Here is a 22,828-nt window from a genome sequence, read left to right as displayed (position 1 = left end):
GTGGCACATGTGCTTAATTGCCCCTCGGCATGTGGGATCTTTCCAGACCAGGGATCAAACCCGTGTCCCTGCATTTGGACGTGGATTCTTTACCACTAGACCACTAGAGAAGCCCCATAGCTTTGCTTTTTAAAATGTGAGATCCACAATACTGATCTTGAGGAGAATTTTTTCCAGCTTTATTGAAATATAATTGACATATAACCATTGTATAAGTTTAAGGGCTACGCAGAATGATTTGATGTATGTACATGTTGCAGAATGTTTACCACAATAAAGTGAGTTAACGCATCCATCACCCCTGCCACAGTTACAGCTTTGTGTATGTGTATATGGTGAGAACATTTAAAATGAACTCTCTTAGCAACTTTCATGGAGAAGGCTATGGCACCCCAATCCAGTACTCTTGCCTGGATCCCACAGACAGAGGAGCCTGGTAGGCTGCGGTCCATGGGGTCGCGAAGAGTCGGACATGACTGAGCCACTTCCCTTTCACTTTTCACTTTCATGCATTGGAGAAGGAAATGGCAACCCACTCCAGTGTTCTTGCCTGGAGAATCCCAGGGATGGGGGAGCCTGCTGGGCTGCCGTCTATGGGGTCGCACAGAGTCGAACACGACTGAAGCGACTTAGCAGCAGCAACAGCAGCAGCATTGTTAACAACACAGTATTGTTAACCATGGTCACCATGCTATAGTTAATGTACCTTAAGTCCCCAGAACTTATTCATCTTATCACTGGAAGTTTGTACCTTTTGACTGTCTTCACGCATTTACACTTGCTCATGGCAACCACCCATCTGTTTTCTGTTTCTGTGAGATGTTTCGTTAGATTCCACCTATGAACGATAACGTGGTGTTTGTCTTTCTCTGACCTGTTTCACTTAGCGTGATATCCTCACAGTCCATCCATGGTGTTGCCAATGCCAGGATTTCCTTCTTTTTCATGTCTGAATACAGTTCCATTTGTTGAGGCTTCCCTGGTGGCTCAGACAGTGAAGAATCTGCCTGCAATGTGGGAGACCTAGGTTCAAGCTCTGGGTTGGGAAGATCCCCTGGAGAGGAGAATGGCAACCCATGCCAGTATTCTTGCCTGGAGAATTTCATGGACAGAAGAGTTGGACATGACTGAGCGACTTTAAAATTTTAAAAAAAAAATTTCCATTTGTTGTCCTGTAACAAATAGGCTGCCAGATGTTTCTCTGCCAGAGACAGGTTTATTTGGGATCAAAAAGGATTGCAATTTGAGTCTCCAACCATGGTGAGCCACAGGCAAGTCTCATGGTGTAAGGGAAGCAGAATCCTTTTATAGAGAAGAAAAGGAAGTTGGATTCAGGAAACCAAGAGTCCATGGCTTTTCATTGGCTGAGTTCTTGACAGGAAAGGAGAGGAGTCTTTACTGCCCGGGGCTCTGCTATCAGCGCAGAACGTGAGAGCTCCCTCTCTGGTTTCCCAATTCTATTTGATTGACGTCACTGCTTATTCATTTTTTATACATTGAGTATATATATGCCACACGCACGCACATATGAGGTCACAAAGAGTCAGACAGTATATGACAGACACACACATACACATGGGTTACAAAGAGTCAGACTTAGCGGCTGAACAACAACGACAAGTATATGCCAAATTGTTTTATCCATTCATGTGCTGATGTCTTGACTATTATGAACAATGCTGCAATGAACACGAGGATGTAGAAATCACTATCTTTGAAATTTCATTTTGAAAAAGTTTTTTTAAGAAGCAAGAGGAAATCATTTTTAAAAGGTATTTGGACTTTGCTACATAGACCAAATAGGGTTTGAATATTGCACTTCATATATTTAATTTCTTAACAAACAATACAGCATAGAGAGTAAAATCCATCTTTTAAAGTGTACAGTGCTATGAATTCTGAGAGAGACATGCAGTCATGTAATCATGCACCACAATCAAGATAGAAAATATTTCCATCACCCAAAAAATTTCCAGCAGCTTCTTTGCAGTCAGTCCTCTCTCTCCAGCCTTGGCCTCTGGCAACAAGGATCTGCTTTCAGTCCTTTGTATTTTGTTGGCTTGAGACTTGGATTCAAAGTAAGCTGCAGGGTATCTTCAGGAAAGTTCACCTTCTTTGGTTCTGCAACTTAGTATAAAACTCTTCCTATGCCCAGCTCTTGATGCTGTCAAGGTCTAAAGCTAAAGAGATTCAAGGCGACCCTTACTAGCGTTTACCTCAACTTTTCCAGGAATCTTGGGGGGTCCTGGGTGTGACCTCAGTTGTGGCTGAAGCAGGGATAGTAGGTTCTGTTCTGGAGTCCTCAGGACACTGTCTCCAGTTATGTAGATGGACTGATGCCCTGGATGTTGAAGGAATCGGGGTTCAAGGAAGAGCATGAGATATAGAGAGACAGTAGTCAAGGTGCAGCTCCTTTTACCCGTACACGTCCCACCCAGGAGAAGGGGCGACAGTGGGTGACAGTTGGGTTTGTGCCAACTCCAGGAGATGGTGAAGGACAGAGACACCTGGCGTGCTGCAGTCCATGGGGTTGCGAAGAGTCTGACATGACTTAGTGACTGAACAACGGCAGCAGTCCCACCTAGGCCCATGGCCTCTGAAATAGAACCTTTCTGTGTCTGTCCTGCCTGTGCCATCTTATTTTATACTTTATTTCTCTGATGTAACTGGAAGGGAAGTTACATTGTATGGTGAAATCTCCCTTCTGTATTAAAACTTTTATTCATCTTAAAGACATCTCAGGAGAAAAGTTACTGTTTTTCCGTGAGAGATATTGAGCATCAGATAAGGCAAACACAGTGAAAATGTGGTTTAAGGTCAAGGATCATACCAACTACCCATCTGTTGCATAACTGTGTACCTAAGGGCACTAATCTGTGAGTTTCTGGAAAGTGAAAACTGCGTGGTATTTATCTTTGTATGCCAAGACCTATCACAGACCACAGCGGTGCATAAGGAGTTCACTAACTTCATTTTCACCTTGTCAACATCACACGCAAGACTCTATGCAGGGACTTTTTAGCACTTGGTTTGTATCAATAAGAATTCAAAGTTCATTTGAGTGTTATGTATATCAATTATCTGTTGCAAAGTAAGTAACTGTAATGCTGAAATAAACCACTAAGGTGGTTTCTTGTAAAGACCAACTATTTCTTTGGCCTGCTCAGCAATTTGCTATAAATAAACAGTAAGCCACTCCTTTCCAGGTGACTCAAACGAGAAAGAATACACCTGCAATATGGGAGATCCATGTTCAGTCCCTGGGATGGGAAGATCTCCTAGAGATGGGAATGGCAACCCATATTCCTGCCTGGAGAATTCATGGACAGAGGAGACTGGTGGGCTACAGTCCATGGGGTCACAAAGAGTCAGACACAACTGCCTGCCTAACACTTTCACTTCTTTCAAGCCATTCCTGGTGACCTTTTATCTCTGTGATAGACAGCTGTTATCCTTTAAAGTTGGAAAGGCAAATAGCTTGTTACTTTGTTCTCTTGAATACAACCAATGCATCCTTGGTGGACATCTCTAATGTATAATTTCATATTATGAAATGATGACTTTCTAGAGTTATCAAATATATTCTTCACATTAACCAAGTTTTCACATTATAATTTAAAGAGCATGATTACGGAGTGTACAATACTCTCTCCATAAATATTTATGGACTATTTGTTGAATTGTAATACACTCAGTACTGGGCTAAGCAAGGCTCTTGTATACGACATCTCATCTCTACAGAACTCCACGAGGTAGGAAATATTACTGCTCTTTTACAGATGTAAAAACTATGGCTCGGAGAGATTCATTGCCAAAGTAATATAGTTAGTTACTCAGATTTCAAAGCCAGTGGTGCCCCCAACCACTTCATTATACCAAGTGATGAGGATGATACGTTTTGTCTCTAACTTAATAAAACAACTACTTTTCTGAAAAATAAGGAAGATTATTTGTAGAGTAATCGCTTGTGAGTGCTAAGTTGCTTCACTTAAGTCAGACTCATTGTGACTCTATGGACTGTAGCCTGCCAGGCTCTTCTGTCCATGGGATTCTCCTGGCAAGAACACTGGAGTGGGTTGCCATGCCCTCCTCCAGGGGTCTTCTTGACCTAGGTGTATAGAGGTGCTATGAGACAAATATAAATATTCAAGTAAAATTTGATACTGTAGTGAAATGGGAAAAAGTTTTTGAAAATTGCTTGTTACCATAACTTTTTAATAGAAATAGCTTCTTTGTATTTATTTTATTTATACTTGCTCAACACATGTTCTAAGCCCATAGCATGTAACCATATATTGCTTGGTCTGGGTTCTATGGAAGTTCATAATTTTGGCCTTTTTTATAATATAATAAAGAGGTCTATGCTAAAATGTCACTCTTTTGCTTAGTGAATCTACCTTTCATTGAGATACAGCCATGTAATCAAGAAAAACAGGACATATTTCTTACTATACGAAATATGCTCTTAAAACTCTACTAATATACAAAATGCGTAACACTCAGTGGAGGGGAGTTTGGGAAAAAAAGATCATTTTAATTTGGATAATGAGTCTGTAATAATGACAATTAAAATTTATTTCAACCTCTTATTTCTTTAACTGAATCCTTAAGCATGTATGTTATCCCACTTTCCAGATGACACAATAAGATTTAGTGAGATCAAGTGATTCATTCAGTTCTAAAACATCTGAAGTAGCAGAACCAGGATTCAAACTGTAATGTGTCTGACTCCAAAGCCCATGCTTTCCCATTATACTGTATTATTTTTCCTTAGTAAAGTTTACATGTTCCTTTCTGGGAGGCTATTAAGCTTCTTTGGGTTTTAGCCTCTCTTGAGCACATGGGAATATTCCGTCCAAGGCACATATGCAGGTTAAGAAGCAACAGGTAGGACTGAACATAGAACAATGGACTGGTTCAAAATTGGGAAAGGAGTACGTCAAGGCTGTATATTGTCACCCTGCTTATTTACCTTATATACAGAGTACATCATGAGAGACGCTGGGCTGGATGAAGCATAAGCTGGAATCAAGATTGCTGGGAGAAATATCAATAACCTCAGATATGCAGACGACACCACCCTAATGGCAGAAAGTGAAGAGGAACTAAAGATTCTCTTGATGAAAGTGAAGGAGAAGAGTGAAAAAGCTGGCTTGAAACTCAACATTCAGAAAACGAAGATCATGGCATCTAGTCCTATCAACTCATGGCAAATAGATGGAGAAAAATTGGAAGCAGTGACAGACTTTCTTTTCTTGGGCTCCAATGTCACTGTGGACGGTGACTCCAGTCATGAAATTAAAAGACACTTGCTTCTTGGAAGAAAAACAATGACAAACCTAGACAGCAGAAACATTACTTTGCCGACAAAGGTCTTTATAGTCAAACTGTGGTTTTTCTAGTAGTCATGTACAGATGTGACAGTTGGACCACAAAGAAGGCTGAGTGCCAAAGAACTGATGCTTTTGAATTGTGGTGTTGGTGACGACTCTTGAGATTCCTTTGGACAGCAAGCAGATCAAACCAGACAATCCTAAAGGAAATCAACCCTGAATATGGAAGGATTGATGCTGAAGCTGAAGCTCCAATACTTTGGCCACCTGATGTAAAGAGCCAGCTCACTGGAAAAGACCCTGATGCTGGGAAAGATTGAAGGCAAAAGGAGAAGGGGGTGGCAGAGGATGATGTGTTAGCTATCTCAGCGACTCAGTGGACATGAATCTGAGCAAACTCTGGGAGACAGTGAAGGATAGGGAAGCCTGGTGTGCTGTAGTCCATGGGGTTGCAAAGAGTTAGGCACGACTTAGTGACTGAACGGTAACAACAAACCATGCGTTCCCTAAATTAGGGCAACTTAGTCTTCTCATGTTCTAGCACTCGTTTCCAAAATTTATTAATTCTCAATCCACTTTTTTCAAACAAAAGCTTATAGGAAAGTCCAAGATATGGACAGTTGGTGCTGGAATACAGCAGGGTGAGCAGTGCATTGATAACATGATCATATAGCCGCCTTTATTGTTTGTGGGGCACTCACACTGCACTTCACAGTCACTATTCTAACTGGCTTTTACATATATTGTCTCACTTAATCCTCCCAACCACTGTTGTTATTCTCAACTTAAGAGCCTGTGGAGGAGTTAGGAATGTCACACTCCATTGGTGAGTGAGACTCCTACCACACTTGCTTCAAGGAACAGGAAGTCAAAGGAGTCAGGCCAAGGTTGGTGCAGCTGTTCAGAGACAAGCGGCCTGTTTTATTCTTTCCCCAAACCCTCAGGAGGCTTCTCTCCTTCTGGATGTTGAGTACACACATTTGCTCCAGTGAGGGGACTGAAAGTGAAGTGAAAGAGTTAGTTGCTCAGTTGCGTCTGATTCTCTGTGACCTCCATGGACTGTAGCCTGCCATGCTCCTCTGTCCATGGGATTCTCCAGGCAAGAATACTGAGGCGGGTTGCCATGCCCTTCTCCAGGGAGGAGGGACCTAGGGATCAAACCTGGGTCTCCTGCATTGCAGATTCTCTACCACCTGAGCCATCAGGGAAGCCACTAATGATCCTTTCTACAGGAGACTAAGTGATCTAAAAATTACTGCTGTTCTAGGAGAGCCGAGAAGACCCTTCTCCAGATTCAGTCACTATGACAATTTCCTCAGATCCCAGGCTCAGCAAGGTCCTGTGGAACTCCCTTGAACTCATCACAAATGGGCTGCTAGTTTCTTTTCCCCTTTTCTCGCTCCCATTCTGACGTTTATTGTGGGTTGCTGGTTCATGTCCATGATGATCTCAGGGGAAGTGGCTGCCCTCAGAAGCACCCAGGAAGCACATCTTCATGATTTCAGAAACCGTGAATATTTCTGGACTTTTCACATAAAAGATCTCATCTAATTCAAGCTTCAGAGATGTTTTCTGTTTAACATTCAATGACAGTAATGGCAAAGATGTAGTCCTTACAATGAGCCAGGCACTACTTCAAGAGCTTTACATACAGTAATATTCCAAGAGGCCCGTCATCTCCATTGATAGATGAAGATCTAAAGTGCAGAGTGATTAAGGGACTTACTGAAGATTGCATGATAGGAAGTAGGGCGGGCAATGTGGCTCTGTTTTTATCCACGACATTGTCTCTAAAAATTTAAAAATATTTTAAAGACTCTTGCAAGTCCATGGAGTGTAGCCTGCCAGGATCCTGCTTATGGAATTCTCCAGGCAAGAATATTGGAGTGGGTTGCCATTTCCTTCTCCAGGGGATCTTCCTGACCCAGGAATTGAACCCGGGTCTCCTGCATTGCAGATGGAATCTTTACCAACTGAGCTATGAAGGAAGCCCATAGGTTACAATAACATATAAAAATAAACTTAGTTGAAAAATATTAATAACCTTAACACTCATACTGCCTAAATATGCTTATCTAAATTTGCATCAATGCTCTGATTTCTCATCCAAATATACTAAGGCTAATTGTTACACTGTTGTATTTCTAATAACCAAGATATGCATGATTAATGTACTTGATGTATGACAGAGGAGCTGAGTTAATGTGATATCCTTTTAGCAAATGAGTTTCTTAAAAAAATTATTTTTGGCTGCCCTGAGTGTTCCTTGCTGCACATGGGCTCTCTCTCGTTGCAGTGAGCAGAGGCTACTCTGGGTTTCGGAGTGTGGGCTTCTCAACTGCAGTGGCTTGTCTTGGAGCACCGGATTCAGTAGTGGCGGTGTGTGGGCTCAGTAGTTGTGGCGAGCGGGCTTAGTTGCCCTGCAGCATGTGGGATCTTCCTGGACCAGGGATCAGACGCGTGTCCCTGGCACTGGCGGACTCCCAGCCACTGGACCACTAGGGACATTCACAAGTGACCGTCTTACTGGGACTGTAGCACTGTTTTTCTGCTTAAGACATTAATTCTGGCAATTTGGTGTTTCTTATGCAACAGGTACTCTCCTGAGATGGATTATAGATGTCACAAATTCTTTGCTAGGTCTACTATGGAGTGAAGTCTTTTTGTCTTTCTGTGGAATCTGGGTTGGCTTTAGTGGTTTGTTTGACCAACAGCACACGGTAGAAGTGATATTTTGGCCCTTCTGAGAGTAGGTCCTAAGAAGCTTGTGCAGAGATGTCCATCAGTTTTTAAACAGCGGCCCACTTGAGTAAAATGGGTCGAGTTGCGGTCCTTTTCTCCCTGGAATTCAGGAGGAAGGGTGAGGGAATGGCCAAGCGACTTGAGTGGCAAGCAGCAGGCAGGTCACCGCAGTATTGCTGGGTCTGTGGTAGAGACTCAATGAACACCTAGTGAATTCAGTCTGCTCTTTTTCCCTTTATTCTAAACATCATATGCATTTATTTCCAGCTTAACAGTGGATGACAGTGGTAAGCAGTAGTAGCAGCTGAAACGCCGTCTTGCTGGAAGACTCCCCTCATCACATGCTTATGTTCAGTCCTAGTGAGTGACATGAGCCGAGGCGGGGCTGTGACCTCTGAGCCCGTGTGACACAGCCCCGTGGCTGCCCCTCTTCCTTCATACCAACACTGGAGCTCTGACGGATAGACTGATACGACAGTACAGGGGAGAGGATCTAAACGGTACATGATAAACTGAGTAATATCTAATAAAATCTACATCCTGTAAACAGGGAATATATATAAAAAAAAATAATCCTGGATATTAAAAGTTAAGGAAAGATAATAAACTCCCCACAGTAAATATAATATACATAACATTCTCTGATTCTGATGCAAAAAAAAATAATAATAAAGCAATCAGAAAACAGTACCAATACCCACTCCGAATCTGCTATTATTTGGTAAAACAAAAAACAATACATAGCAAAAAAAAAAAAAAGGAAAAAAGCCTTTTTTTATACAACTTGTGGGTTAAGGAGGAAATAAACTTCAGAACACCTGGAATATAAAAGTAATGCCAACACTAATATAACTAAGTGTTTTGGCCTATTTAAGCAGTACTCAGAATTAAGTTATGACCAACCTAGACAGCATATTAAAAAGCAGAGACATTACTTTGTCAACAAAGCTCTGTTTAGTCAAGGCTATGGGTTTTCCAGTGGTCAGGTATGGATGTGGGTGTTGGACTATATAGAAGGCTGAGCACTGAAGAACTGATGCTTTTGAACTGTGGTGTTGGAGAAGACTCTTGAGAGTCCCTTGGACTGCAAGGAGATCCAACCAGTCCATCCTAAAGGAGATCAGTCCTGGGCGTTCATTGGAAGGACTGATGTTGAAGCTGAAGCTCCAATACTTTGGCCACCTCATGTGAAGAGCTGACTTATTTGAAAAGACCCTGCTGTTGGGAAAGACTGAGGGCAGGAGAAGGGGACAACAGAGGATGAGATGGTTGGATGGCATCACTGACTCGATGGACATGGGTTTGGGTGGACTCTGGTAGTTGGTGATAGACAGGGAGGCCTGGTGTGCTGCGGTTCACGGGGTCGCAGAGTCGGACACGACTGAGTGACTGAACTGAACTGAACAGAATTAAATCTCATATTAATAATTAAGAAAAAATAAAAATGATTAAATTGAATGCTAACAAGGAGTTAAAAAAACAACAACAAAATAAACTAAGGAAAGCAAAAAGCAGGACATTTATTTAAGGAAATCAATTAATTGGAAAACAGAAAAATAATAAAAGAGACACTCAAAGCACACCACTTGGGGTGAAACAAGCAAACAAAAACAGCAAATTAGGTCAACTACTAGCTATCTTAATTAAGAAAATAAGGGAGCAAGCGTAATACATACTAAGGGGAAAGAGCCACACACACAAAAGAAGGGGTAACTCTGCTCATCACTATGAAATGAACTTGAAAACCTGGACAATATGGATGGTTGATGGTCCTAGCTAAGACACAGAAACTACACACAAATACCACAAATACCAAAAGGGCTGTTAAAGAGCTATTTGCCAAACATTGACCAGCACCAGATAATTTCACTGAAATCTTAAGGAAAATTCCAATGTTATGCAAACTGTTCCAGAACTCAGGAGAAAGAAAAATATTTCCAATTTACCAGCATAAAATCAGTAACAAAGCTTCTTAAAGGTAGTGCACAAAGGTGCATGCACACACACACACACACACACACGACTAACTGCACTGATGAATAGACACAAGTCTAAATAAAATGTGAAATAATCTGGAAATACATTGAAAGAATAATATATATGGTCAAGCAGAGTTTATTTCAGGAATTTAAGGATGGTACAAAATATATTAATAAAATTCATATTAAAAGGTCAAAGGAGAAAAATCATATGATCATCTCCAAACAAAATGAAAAGGCATGTGATAAAATTCAACATGCAATCCTAATTTTTTTTAAAAATAGGGGTCAACAGATACTCATTAATATGATTAACTAAATGTGTGTATCTCAACCCAGTTCATTATAGCCAATGTATCTTAACATTATTCTAGAAATACTAGACAATGCAAGCAAGACATAAAAAGAGGTATGCAAACTGGAAGACATGACTATATAACTGGAAAACACAAAAATATTAAGTGAAGTACTATTAGAAACCATAAGAAAATCAGAGTCTGGTAGCTGAGTAGAAAACATTTTACCTTTTGTATATACTAAAATAAGACTAAATTATAAATCAAAAGGACTTCCTTAACAATGGTAACAAAAATAATAAAATTTCTAGAACTCTTGAAGAACATTACAAGATCTCAGTAAAGTAAAATGTGAAGCATCTTCAAAGGAAACAACAAAAAGACTTGGACAAATGGGAGCCATTTTTAGATGGTTTAGACAGAATTTTTAACATGATAATGATGTCAAATTTCCCCAAGCTGATCTATAAAACTGTCAGGGAAAAAAAAAAAAAAGTCCTATGGGTTTGGTGGAATTCAAGGGTTGGTTCTAAAGTTCAACTGGAAAAATAAGCAAGAATATCTGAATACTTAAAAATTAGTTATTAAAACAGTAGAAGACTGGTACAAAAAAAGAAAGGCAGGTCAATTGAAGAGAATGGAATGGGAGTCTAGAAAAGTATCTACACAATATGAAAAGCTGCAATATGATAAAAGGGTCATTTGCAAAAGTGAGGAAAGGATAGATTTAATAAACAGTCTTGCAGTAACTAGGTAGTTACCTAGGAAAAAAAAATAGTGGAGCCTTAAATTCAGGACAGATCAAATGTTTAAATGTGAAAAGTCAAAAAATAGAAATACCTAACTTTACTTTTAACATTCAAACAGTAGTAGATATACCTTGCCTCTGAAAGGAAGTGCAGAAAAGAATGCATAGTATGTTACAATTTGTGTTATATCATATAGCATTTATACATGTGGATACATTTATGTATGTATATGGTATTTCTGGGGGGTATACAAGAATGTAGTGTTTGTACCTTTTTCTTCAAAAGGGAACTAAAAGATGAGTGTCAGGAGTAGGGAGACGTACTTGATTTTTTTAATGTTTAAACCAAGAAGATGTATTAGTTAATTTAAACAAAGAAATTAGAAACACATGCCAGAAAACAAAAACAAAAAACCTATACATAATAGTATATAATTAGTAGGACCCAAACAAGGTTAATTTGGTAACCCAAATTCTGACAGTAAAATATTGCATAGGAGTTTAAAATGTCTGAAAATAATACAAAAAGAGAACTGCTAGAGTTACTGAATCTTCTAAGGTACATCAATTTTTTCCAAAGGCAAAATAATATTCAGATCCTCAGGGATTTTTATCCTTGAGAACTGGTGTAAGCTACTACTTTATGATAAGGGAGTTAAGAAAGACTATCTCCCTTTAATTTTTCTTCTAGGCATACTGCATATTTCATGGCCTGAATTTGTATATACACCAAATGAACAAAAATAAAGAGCAACTTCAAGTTAAAAAGTACCTCAAGGCAATACAAAAAAAGTAATTTTAATTTTTGATACATATTAAAACATTTCAGTCAGTTCTTCCTGACAGCATAACACGACAAATACACAAGACTGCAAACATGCTTTAAAATGACATTCAGCAAAGTATTTAAAATTTAATAAATAGCAATAATCACACACAAATACATTTTTCATACTCAATCATTAAGCTACTAAAACAGACAGCTAAAGAATAAATAAATGGGAACTGACAATAAAAAAATATGCGGGGTTTTGCAATTCACTTTACTTTAAAAAGGGAGGGGATCTGAATGACTTCTTAATTTGCTTTTCATGTAGCATGATCCTCCCCTCATGAATAAAATATATTGAAAAAAATCACTTTCTTACAAGAATGCAGTCTTTTTTAAATACAACAAATAAATATGAAACCAGCAAAGCAACCTCAAGTTGTAATAAAAATGCCCCCTAACCCCCCCAAAAAAGCTATGGAAATATAGTCATCATGATAGCAAATAATAGTACTTAAAGTGATAGTGCTTCTGCACTAAACTCATCTGAGACCTTAATATGATTTTTAGTGCAAATCCCTAGGGTCCAATACAAGCATAACCCTGTATCAGGGAAAGACATTACCAGTTGGAACTTATCTTGTACAGTTTTTGTACACATAAAGTTCAAGATTTAATGCATAGTAGAATATCTTCATCTGCTTAATTTTGTCCTTAAATAGAGATGAAAAAGAAATGACTTGGGATTTTTACCATTTGGTTTGTACCATATAGAATATTAAAGTCAACATTAGAAAACCTATAAAAGAGTTTTGTTTTTTGCCATTAATTTATCTAACTATCTAAATTTCACATCATTCCATGTCAAACATGAGAGAAAAAATTTTAGACAAAGTTTTTTTTTCCCTTTGACAAGCTCATGTTATGATGAAATACAGTAACGCTTAGACAAATGTTATATAAATAAAAATAGATGAGCATAAGGAATTTTTACTTTTTATATTAACAACCTTAACATCTAGTATATTAACTTACAAGATGTGTTGGCAAAAGCATAAAGGGTTTAATTAAAAGAAGGTATTATTCTGGACAAAGAAATATTGTAACATAGGATAGATAAACTGACAGTCAAATGAGTTTCAGCAGCCATATCTCTACTGCTAACCACAGTACCGGAATGAAAACAATTAGAAACAAATGGAAAAACATTATTGAACAATCTGAATACATAATGCATTTTTAGCTGCTAAAATAGTAAACTCTAAAGTTCATAGAGTTACAGTTGTTTAATTTAACCATGCAGGCTAACATATGATAATAAGAAATCACCCTGCATCTTTTTTTTTCTTTTTAAATGAAAACTAGTTTAATTGCAAAGTTATAAAACAATGAATGGATATTGCTCCAACTTGTATCCAAGCTCCCTGATGGGATCTGTACCTAACAAAGTAACAAAGCTTCATCATCACTCGTTTCAGTTTTCAGCGTTGCTTCTAAGCAAGAGTCCGGGATCTGGGCAGTGTGGACGATACCACAGCACTCACAAGGGCCGTCACGACTACTTGGCCTCACTCCAGGATTTGTTCCACTATATGGTTGTCTGAACCCTTGCCCTTGATCGGAGGGAAGATCAAGAAGCGGTCTGGAGCAGTCATTCACATCAAAGTCTGAAGCTCCTTCAGAAACTGGAATTAGCATTTCAACATCATCATCTTCTTCTCTTCCATTTACCCCATTATCAAGTTGTCTCAAAGGGCTCTGGTTCTGATTCACAGAGCTTGATCGCCCTAATGTAAAACGTACCCAACGTAGCCCCTGAGTCATTCGACTTAGCGCACTTGTGAGCTGGTGCCGTGCTGGACTCACACTGGGGGGTTCCACGCCGGTCACATCCCGTCCGGTCTCTGTGTGACCCCCTCGGGTGCTCTGAGTGGAGGAACTTCCACTTGCTCCCACCGTTGCTTCTACAGCTGTCGTGGGAGGGACTTTTTGGGGCAAAGGAGCTGCAACCCCACCCGATGCTCCTGCTGTATCTCTTCTCTCATTTTCTGTGTCTGTGTCGTCAGACTCCACAGAAAACAGACTTCTGTGAGTATGATTTCTTTCAGGTTCTCTGCTGGTACTCTGGCTAGGGACAACCTCATCTCCATCTGCTGAGACCAGAGCCAATGACCCTGAATGGCGTGACCTTGCAAAATTAAAAATACGATTCCAGATGTTGCTGGATCTGCCTGCCATAGGAAGCCTGATGGAAGTAAATCCAAGCTGAGACCGTACAGCCAGCCTCAGGTTTTCCAAAACAGACGCCTGCAAAAAAAAAAAAAAAAAAAAAAAAAGCTCTTAAGACAGCTGAAAACAAAGTATTAAAACTGTTGTGGATAAAAATTCTATTACTCATTGTTAGGGTCTATGAAAGATAAATTAAATTCTCTCATTAATACAGGTTCATCCCACTCCAGAAACTAACCTATAACTGGAACCACTGTTTATTGTGTTTAAGATTTTCTTGATACTTATATATGAACTTTAAAATAATAATGTCAATCACAACAGCAATTTTGTTTTAAAACTTCACACAGTAATCCAATCCTAGAAATGTACCCAAGATGAAAATGAAATTATTTGATACTTCTTTAGCTAGGAGCATAGAATAATCTCTACCATAATTCTCTAAATGACTTACAGGAGTGTGAAAACCAGGCTGTTTATCTGTTTGTTTGGAAGAGAACAAATCAGACTTGATTTACAAGGTCAAAACCAAGGATTTGTTGGATGAGTAGATACTGAGAATTTATTTATATTACCATAAACAGAGAAATTATTATATTTGTAATGCAGCACAGAAAACAGAAAGTCAAAGAAAATAATTTGTTTACAGCACTATTCAATGGTATCTGAGACATTTAGGTTTCTTCTCAATCTTAAAAGATTTAAGTCTTATTGTCATGTTAAACATAAATTATAACCTTATTCTTTGAAAACTGATGATTTTTAACTAGTGCATTTGGGAGGTGACCATATTGCTCAACTGAAAGAAAACCTACTTTTTTTTTTTGTAGATGAATGACTATCAGAATTATTTAAAAAAAGACAAAAACCCAACAAGCTACTGTTATAAAAACAGTCTTTAAGCTCCATCTAGTGGTTATAAAAAGGAGTAATCAAACTTGGAACAAACACAGCTTTCATCAATCTGGCATTTAGTATTTTTACAACAAAGTATTTCCAAGAAACAATGGTAAGTTGATATACTCTCTTTCAAATGAAGATACAGCTTCTATCTGCCAAAATGAATGACTCTTGCCCCTCCTCCTCACAGAAGAAGAGAAGGGAAGAGAATAAGAAAATGTGATCGTATGTTCTCCATCTCTCTCTGTGACTGGTACTGCATTTATTTGTGATTTCCATATAGACTTTTTGAACATAATCCCTGAAACATAATTCACAGAAAGCTAAGAAGCTACTATCATAGGAATATCTCATAGTCTGGCCTTAATAAAGAACAGATTGTCAATAAGAAATCTGAATATCAGCATATATAAATTTAGTATGGCAGTAAGATTTTTCACCAATTATGAATATAAATAAAAGTGGTTCACATCCCTATGAACTCCACAGATCTGGTTCTCCTCATCTGGCATTCAAGTTCTAAGGCTTTGTGTGAGCACTGTCATTAAATCCAGCAAGGAACACAGGCTCTTCAGCTATCCTCTCCTCTTAGGCAGCTGAGATCCACAACGCCTTCAGCACACTTCAAAGCCGACTTTAACAGTACAGTCTGCCACAGTGAGATGAAGTTCTCTACTCATTTCAAAGTCTGTTTAATTAAATGACAGCCAATTCAGTTCTACAAGGGGATCTCATGATTGTTTTAGGAGTAATTTCATATACTTCTTCAGTTTATGAAGAAGAAGAAAGAAAGCATGCCTCAGAAAGGATCGCTATTTTGAATGAGATGGTAATTCAGAAAATAATTCTTTTTAAAAACTAATATAGGTATTTGATACTTTATTAACAAAAGTTTCAAACCTGAGAATTTAGTCTCATTAACTAAATAAAATCTAATTTACAAACATGTTTTATTTTAAAACTTTTTTCAATCAAAATTCTCTCAGGGTAAATTATAACCCAAGAGGAAAGCTGTTATGGGGAGTTAATGAAACTTTACCTAAAGTGAAGTCTGACCTTTGCCCTTTACTTCTGGGAAGAGATCTCAATCCCTGGAATGTCCTCTTTGATGGAAGTGTCATTGCGTGGAGCCTTGGGCCAGCCACAGAGTAACAGTGTGTTTCAGGTGGAGGCTCTGAGCCACCCAAATGTGATGCAGGGTGAGGGCTTTCAATCAGCAGAATCAGTCAATCTCTGAAGGGCTAGAGACTGGGATCAGTCACGTGTGCGATGAACTGTGCCTATGTGATGGAGCTCCTATAAAAACCTTGGATACGAGGTTTGGGTGAGCTTCCCTAGACGGCAATGTTTCAAGCATACTGTCATTCACTGATGTTGAGAGAGTTACACTGTCCTGACGTTATGGGGAAGAGACAATTGGAAGGCTTGTGTCTGGTAATCTCCTGAACCCTGTTCTATATGTCTCTTACTTTGGCTGATTTAATCTGGGTCCTTTCCCAGCAATAAAAGTTACACCATGGTAAATAACAGTTTTCATTGAGCTCTGAGGCTTTCTAGTGAATTATCAACCTGAGGATGGTTTGGGGAGCCCCTGAACTTACAATTATAATTGGTGTTAGAAGGGAGGGCTATCATATGTGGACTATGCTCCATGTAACACAGTTGACTGAACTCTTGAAGGTACCCTCAAGGTATACTGGTGGTAGGTGACAGATGGTAGAGTGGGGTGCATGGAATTAACCATCCTCTGAATTCCTACCTAAAAAGAACCTTTCCCCATGGCAGGAACAACAATATATTATGAAAAAGCCACAATGTAGGTTCTTCCTATGTTGCACACAAAATTTTAACCAATAGAAATTCTGAATTACTTAGCAAATTATATTCAGAGAAATGTTTTAAAACTATAAATTCTCACAAAGACTTCCTAAAAAGACTCAAATAAGGTGACAGATTGCAATCAGAAATCTCGTTTACCAAAAAGGAAATGCACTTTCATTTTGAACGGAATTAATCACTGGGCTTCCCTGGTGGCTCAGCTGGGAAAAAACCTGCCTGCAAAGCAGGAAACCTGGGTTCGATCCCTGGGTTGGGAAGATCCCCTGGAGAAGGAAACAGCTACCCACTCCAGTATTCTGGCCTGGAGAATTCCATGGACTATCTATGGAGTTGCAAAGAGTCAGACACGACTGAATGACTTTCAATCACTGGGAAAACAATGTCTAACAATTTTTAATTCTGATACTGGGAACAATTTTTAGAATTATTTCATGATGAATTTACATTTTAAATGTATAAACCTTTATGGCCTTATGAACCCTGGCACAACTTTAAGAATTGAAAAAGAAATTTAAAAAGCAATTGCCAGGAACTATATTCAGCATCTTGTAATAACCTATTACAGAAAAAAATATGAAAAAGAATGTATATAACTATGTATATAACTGAATCACTTTGCTGTATACCAGAAACTAAGACAACACTGCAAATAAACTACATTTCAATTTAAAAAATTGCTAACAAAAATTTAAAGAATTCAGCAACATTAATAAAGAATGACTATATGGGAGGGGAGTTTGGGGGAGAATGGATACATAAATATATATGGTTGAATCCCTTTGCCTTCTACCTGAAACTTTAGTAACATTGTTAATTGGCTATACTCCAAATAAACTAAAAAAATTAAAAAAAAAGAATGAGTCACTATTTAAAGAAAATTATATGGATTTTTAAGCATTGTAAAATTCAGCTGTGAAGAGGTTTTCTCTCAAGGCAGGTGGAAATATTAATTTCTTTTCAATGACTTATTTTAATCTTACATGTTACTAACATATTTCTAAGCATATCAACTTTAGTATTTATTCTTAAATCTTCGAAATAGTTTAAGCAGAAAATAAGTTGTCAGACTTTACTTTTGAATTTCAATGTACTAAATTATTCTAAACATTAGGGTTTCCCAGGTGGCGCCAGTGGTAAAGAACCCACTTGCCAATGAAGGAAACATAAGAGACACGGGTTTGATCCCTGGGTGGGGAAGATCTCCTGGAGGAGGGTATGGCAACTCTCTCCTGGAGAACCCCATGGACAGAGAAGCCTGGTGGGTTACAGTCTATGGAGTCGCAAAGAGTCGGACAAGACTGAGCAACTAAGCACATCCTAAACATTAGGAAATGGCAGCCCGCTCCAGTGTTCTTGCCTGGAGAATCCCAGGGATGGGGGAGCCTGGTGGGCTGCCATCTATGGGGTCACACAGAGTCGGACACGACTGAAGTGACTTAGCAGCAGCAGCAAACATTAAAATGCTTAAGAATCACGTAACCAAATAAGAAGTAACAAATGAAAACTATACTTTTGAATTTGTTAAAATATAAGGAAACAACTAGAGTAGACCCTTGAGCAACACGGGCTTGCCCAGGTGTACTTATTTACGGATTTTTTTACTACAGCACCACATCACCTATGGTTGGCTGAATTTGTGGACGCTGAACTCTAGACAGAAGGCTGACTATAAAGTCGTTGTTTAGTTGCTCAGTCACGTCCAGCTCTCTTGTGACCCCATGGATTGTAGCCCAGGCTCCTCTGTCCATGGGATTTCCCAGGCAAGAATACTGGAGAGGGTTGCCATTTCCTTCTCCAGGGGATCTTCCCGACCCAGGGATCAAACTGCATCTCCTGCACTGGCAGGTGGATTCTTTACTACTGGGCCACCTGGGAAGCTCAACTATAAAGTTACATGTGAATTTTCACCTGCATGGAGCACTGACGCCCCTAACCCCCACATTGTTCAGGAGTCAACTGTATAATTTCAAATCTTCCATTTATTTAATTCTTGACTCAACTGCAAAAATTCTAACACAATCAAGGGTCCTTCACCATGACATGTAAGTATAGACTTCATTTTAAGAGGTACTGAAATAGAAATCATAAATTGTAACATACCTGATTAGGTGAACAAACAGGAAAATCTTCAACTGGTGGAATTAAACCCTGAGCGATCAATTGTCCATAAGAGGGAGGAGCTTCTCTTCTTAACAATTCTGCTTCCACTCTGGACAACTGTGTTTCGAATGATCTTTGAGAGAAACAGAGGGATGAAAGGAGTTAAAAAAAAAAAACAAAGGGCAAGCCAAAAAAGTAATTCTGTAATTATCAACAATTACAACAATCTGAATTTTAATATATTTGCTCATTTGTAAAGCAGAATCAGTCAACATTTGGTGAGGATCTATACTACCCTACACTGAGAACAGAGATGAAGCGGACAGTCCAGCCTCATGTGATTTTACACTAGGGGCCTGGATCACTAAGTTTTAATAAATTAAATATCCCTGTAAAAGATAAAAGTACTAGATGTTTACCCTTCTGAGATCATAGGGGCTTGAGACTTGAGGTGAAAGTATTTGAATATTCTTAGAAAACACTACTGTGGTGTGTGTGTGTGTGTGTCTGTGTCTGAATATTCTTAGAAGACACTACTGTGCTCTTATGGGGGTGTGTGTGTGTGTCTGTGTGTGCTAAGTCCCTTCAGTCGTGTCCAACTCTTTGCAACGCTATGGACTGTAATCCTCCATGCTCCTCAGTCCATGGGGCTTCTCCAGGCAAGAATACTGGAGTGGGCTGCCATGCCCTCCTCCAGGGGATCTTCCCTACCCAGGGATCAAACCCATGTCTCTTATATGTCCTGCACTGCAGGTGGGTTCTTTACCACTCTTTATGTTGCTTACTTGCTTTTATGCTGCAATGTAGTAAAACATTTCTGGCCACTTATGCTCACTTATGCCAGTAAGAAGCATATGGTTGTTTTGATACTGTGCATCTGTTCTTGGCTGTCTGGGATGTGACTTCTTTGTTTTATGTATTACTTGCAGCTCTCCTGGGGCTGATGGTCATGGTCTCCACAGGAGCTTTCTAGAAGACCTCTCTGCCATCACCTTCTCCAGGTCTCTCCTCTGCCATGTGGAAGACGGCTCTCCCTGAGGGCCACCCTTTCACGCTGAACCATTTCTTACTTAACTGAGATCCTCTGACTTTTATACCACTTTATTTTATAGCTCTTATAGCATTTATATGTTTTATCATTTAATCCTACCCATCAGTTCCTTCCTTCTAACAGTAAACTGCCTGTGAGATTACTCCTACTCATTGCTCTATTCACCTGTATACTGCTTTGAACACACAAGGCTCTCAAAATGTCTGGCATTGTTGAATTAATATTTACAAAAACTCAGGTTAAAGCACTACAACCAAGAATTACAGCTTGCAAAATTCATGTTAATCTGAAAACAGTACAGACTGCCTTTTCGCACCTCGTTAACTCTTAAGTGTTTGTTTTTTAATGCACTTATTAACCTTTTGAATCATACGCTTTTCATAGTAATTTTACAAATCACAGATAATATGTAGCTCTGTCTCCAATACTGTAACAAAAATATATTGCTCATCTCCTTAAAAAATGTGTTGTAAATATCTCGGCCATGTTTTAACTGTACAGAGCACACAACACCATAGCTCTGTCTTGATACTGACCTTCGTTCAAACATTCTCAGAGAATAAAGCTTACAGGTGCACCCCAAGGCAATGACCAGCAGCAGGCCACAGATGAGGCTCCCTATGACGGCTGCGGTGATGACCCGGGTTGGCACGATCACTGGGCAATTCTCCTCGTCACTGCCGTCGCCGCAGTCGTCCTGAGAGTCACATACCCAGCTTTCAAACACACACCGGTTGTTTTTACAATGAAAATTTCCTGGCTGGCAAAAAAAGCAGTTTTTTTCATCGGAGCCATTTGGGCAGTGGTTCTGGTAGTTGCAGCGGTCGGAGCGAGGGTAGCAGACACCGTTCCGGGAACATGGGAACTCCTCCTTCTGGCATACGGTACAGTTGATCTCGTCCCTCCCGTTTGGGCAATGCCAGTAGCCATCACAGCGCTGCTGCTCGGTGTAGCAGCCCCAGTTCCCTCCGCAGGGGATCTCCCACGGCAGACAGAAGCCATCTACCTGGTAAGTAGCATTAAAGCCCCTGGCCGCATTGACTTTATCAGCACAGAAATGGACCCTTATCTGTCCAGAAGAAGACACGACAGTGAGAGGCGCGTGAGAATCAAAAGCGGTCAACACACGCAGAAGCTTGTGTGGATTTTCTTCTAATCCATCGTATATTTTGACATAATCACCATAACCAGTACCATCAAGTTTAAAGTCTGTGAAGCGTAAGATGACTTTGCGGTGATCACCAGTGTCTATTAACCAGGTACAATTGCTTCCGGGAGGATAAAAGTCTGGATAATTGGGAGAATTAAAAGTACCATAAAAATATTTTAACCACTGCCCACAAGTGGGCACATCACAGTCGATCTCATCTCCGAGGTCAAGGCAGTCAATGTTGCCATCGCATTTTAAAGACTCGGGTAGGCAGGTGTAGACTTTGGTAAACCGAGACAGACACTGGAACTGGTTGTAAGCACAGGGCTGGAAGGAGGCAGATGTTGGAGGATTCGCTTCTCTGGCACAGATCTCTTCATCAGAACTGTCTCCGCATTCATCCATGTTGTTGCATTTCCAGGCTGCTGGTATGCACTTTCCATTTCCACAGCGAAATTGGTCACAAGCACAGTTTGGTTCTTCAGATTTCCCTGGGAGGTCAGTGAGAGGAGGGAGATGGAGAGGTAAGGAGGGGAAAAAAACATATTCTTTAAAGGATATGTAACAGCAAGTGGTATTTTTATCGTAAATGTTAATTAGCTCAGGTGATAGCTGGGCTTAAGCAAAAAATTTAATTAATACTAGCTTACTGATTACTCAAAACTTTAATTAAATAATACTTATGGTTTGTTCCATGAAGATCTCTACAGCTGATCTAAAGATAAAGGACCGATTCTGTTTTTGCATAAGCTGCTTTGCTACAGAACATTTAGTAAAGTGATATAAGATATATGAGCCAGGAGGATATATTGCCTAAGAATTTTAAATATCCTACTGAATAAACATTTTGAAATGAAGAAAAACTCCTCCATAATAATCACCTTTTCAAATCAATCCATTTTAATGTTCTTTTCTAGTTATTTATATTTATTTATGTACATATACACAATATCTTGCAAGTCCATTATCTAGACTCAAGAGCAGGGGGAAGGAGAGAGAAAAGAACTGAAATGTTCATAGAATTCTAATTGTTTAGTAGGCTATCCTAAATATATATCAAGAACGAGATAGGGAAAGAAAACAACATTAGCATCCTACAGTCCACATTGATGATGTCAGCCAAAGGCTTTCCTCTCCATCAGCAACTTATTTACTGGCAAATAGGTGAAAGAAAATGCTTCAGAATCTAAGTAATTATTACAAAGACGTGCTTTTAATAAAAAAGAGAAAAATTAGCATATGTTGCTAAAGGTGACCATGTTAATTTCAGAAAAATATAAAATTATTTTCAGCAAAAATTTATGGGACTCTAATGTCGGAGTTCTTCATATTTTTAAGATCTGGTCACACTATTTGGATAAAGTTTAAGAACTAGCAAAAGAAGACTTCTGATACTACAAACTATGAAAGTAAAATTGATTGTATCTTTTCTTTGAAGGTATAAAGATAATGGTAACACACACAAAAATACATTCTGAAGTAACATGCAGGATACGGGTGAAACCCTGAGGGGAAAAAAGTTCCTTTTAAAATAAATATATTCAAAGTATTTACAAAGACTGACTTTAGCGTGTAAAATTAACCATTTTATTAGTATTACACAAAATGCCTTTTGGAGACCTAACTCTAGGGCACCTGAACCTTTTGCCTCGAATTCCTCAATCTCAGCTGTCTTGGTATTTAGTCACAATA

At 39.1% G+C, this 22,828-nt stretch overlaps 1 protein-coding gene across 3 annotated transcripts in view; it reads right to left on the bottom strand.

Annotated features, from left to right (window-relative positions):
* Positions 1-9,571: 9,571 nt before the first annotated feature.
* The window catches only part of LRP12 (LDL receptor related protein 12), a 91,365-nt gene continuing 78,108 nt past the window's right edge, over positions 9,572-22,828 (bottom strand). For all 3 annotated transcript variants that reach the window (XM_042254402.2, XM_027973107.3, XM_027973108.3), the window contains 3 exons: positions 20,523-21,627; positions 18,936-19,068; positions 9,572-14,174 (listed from right to left, as the gene is read on the bottom strand). In XM_042254402.2, the coding sequence (XP_042110336.1) occupies positions 13,308-14,174; positions 18,936-19,068; positions 20,523-21,627 (2,105 nt within the window). In that variant the 3' untranslated portion in view covers positions 9,572-13,307. The remainder of the gene's footprint in view (positions 14,175-18,935; positions 19,069-20,522; positions 21,628-22,828) is intronic.

This window comes from Ovis aries, chromosome 9, assembly GCF_016772045.2.
Source record: "Ovis aries strain OAR_USU_Benz2616 breed Rambouillet chromosome 9, ARS-UI_Ramb_v3.0, whole genome shotgun sequence".
Taxonomy (NCBI): domain Eukaryota; kingdom Metazoa; phylum Chordata; class Mammalia; order Artiodactyla; family Bovidae; genus Ovis; species Ovis aries.
The sequence above is the reverse complement of the archived record's forward strand: the minus strand, read 5'-3'. Positions and strand labels throughout refer to the sequence as shown.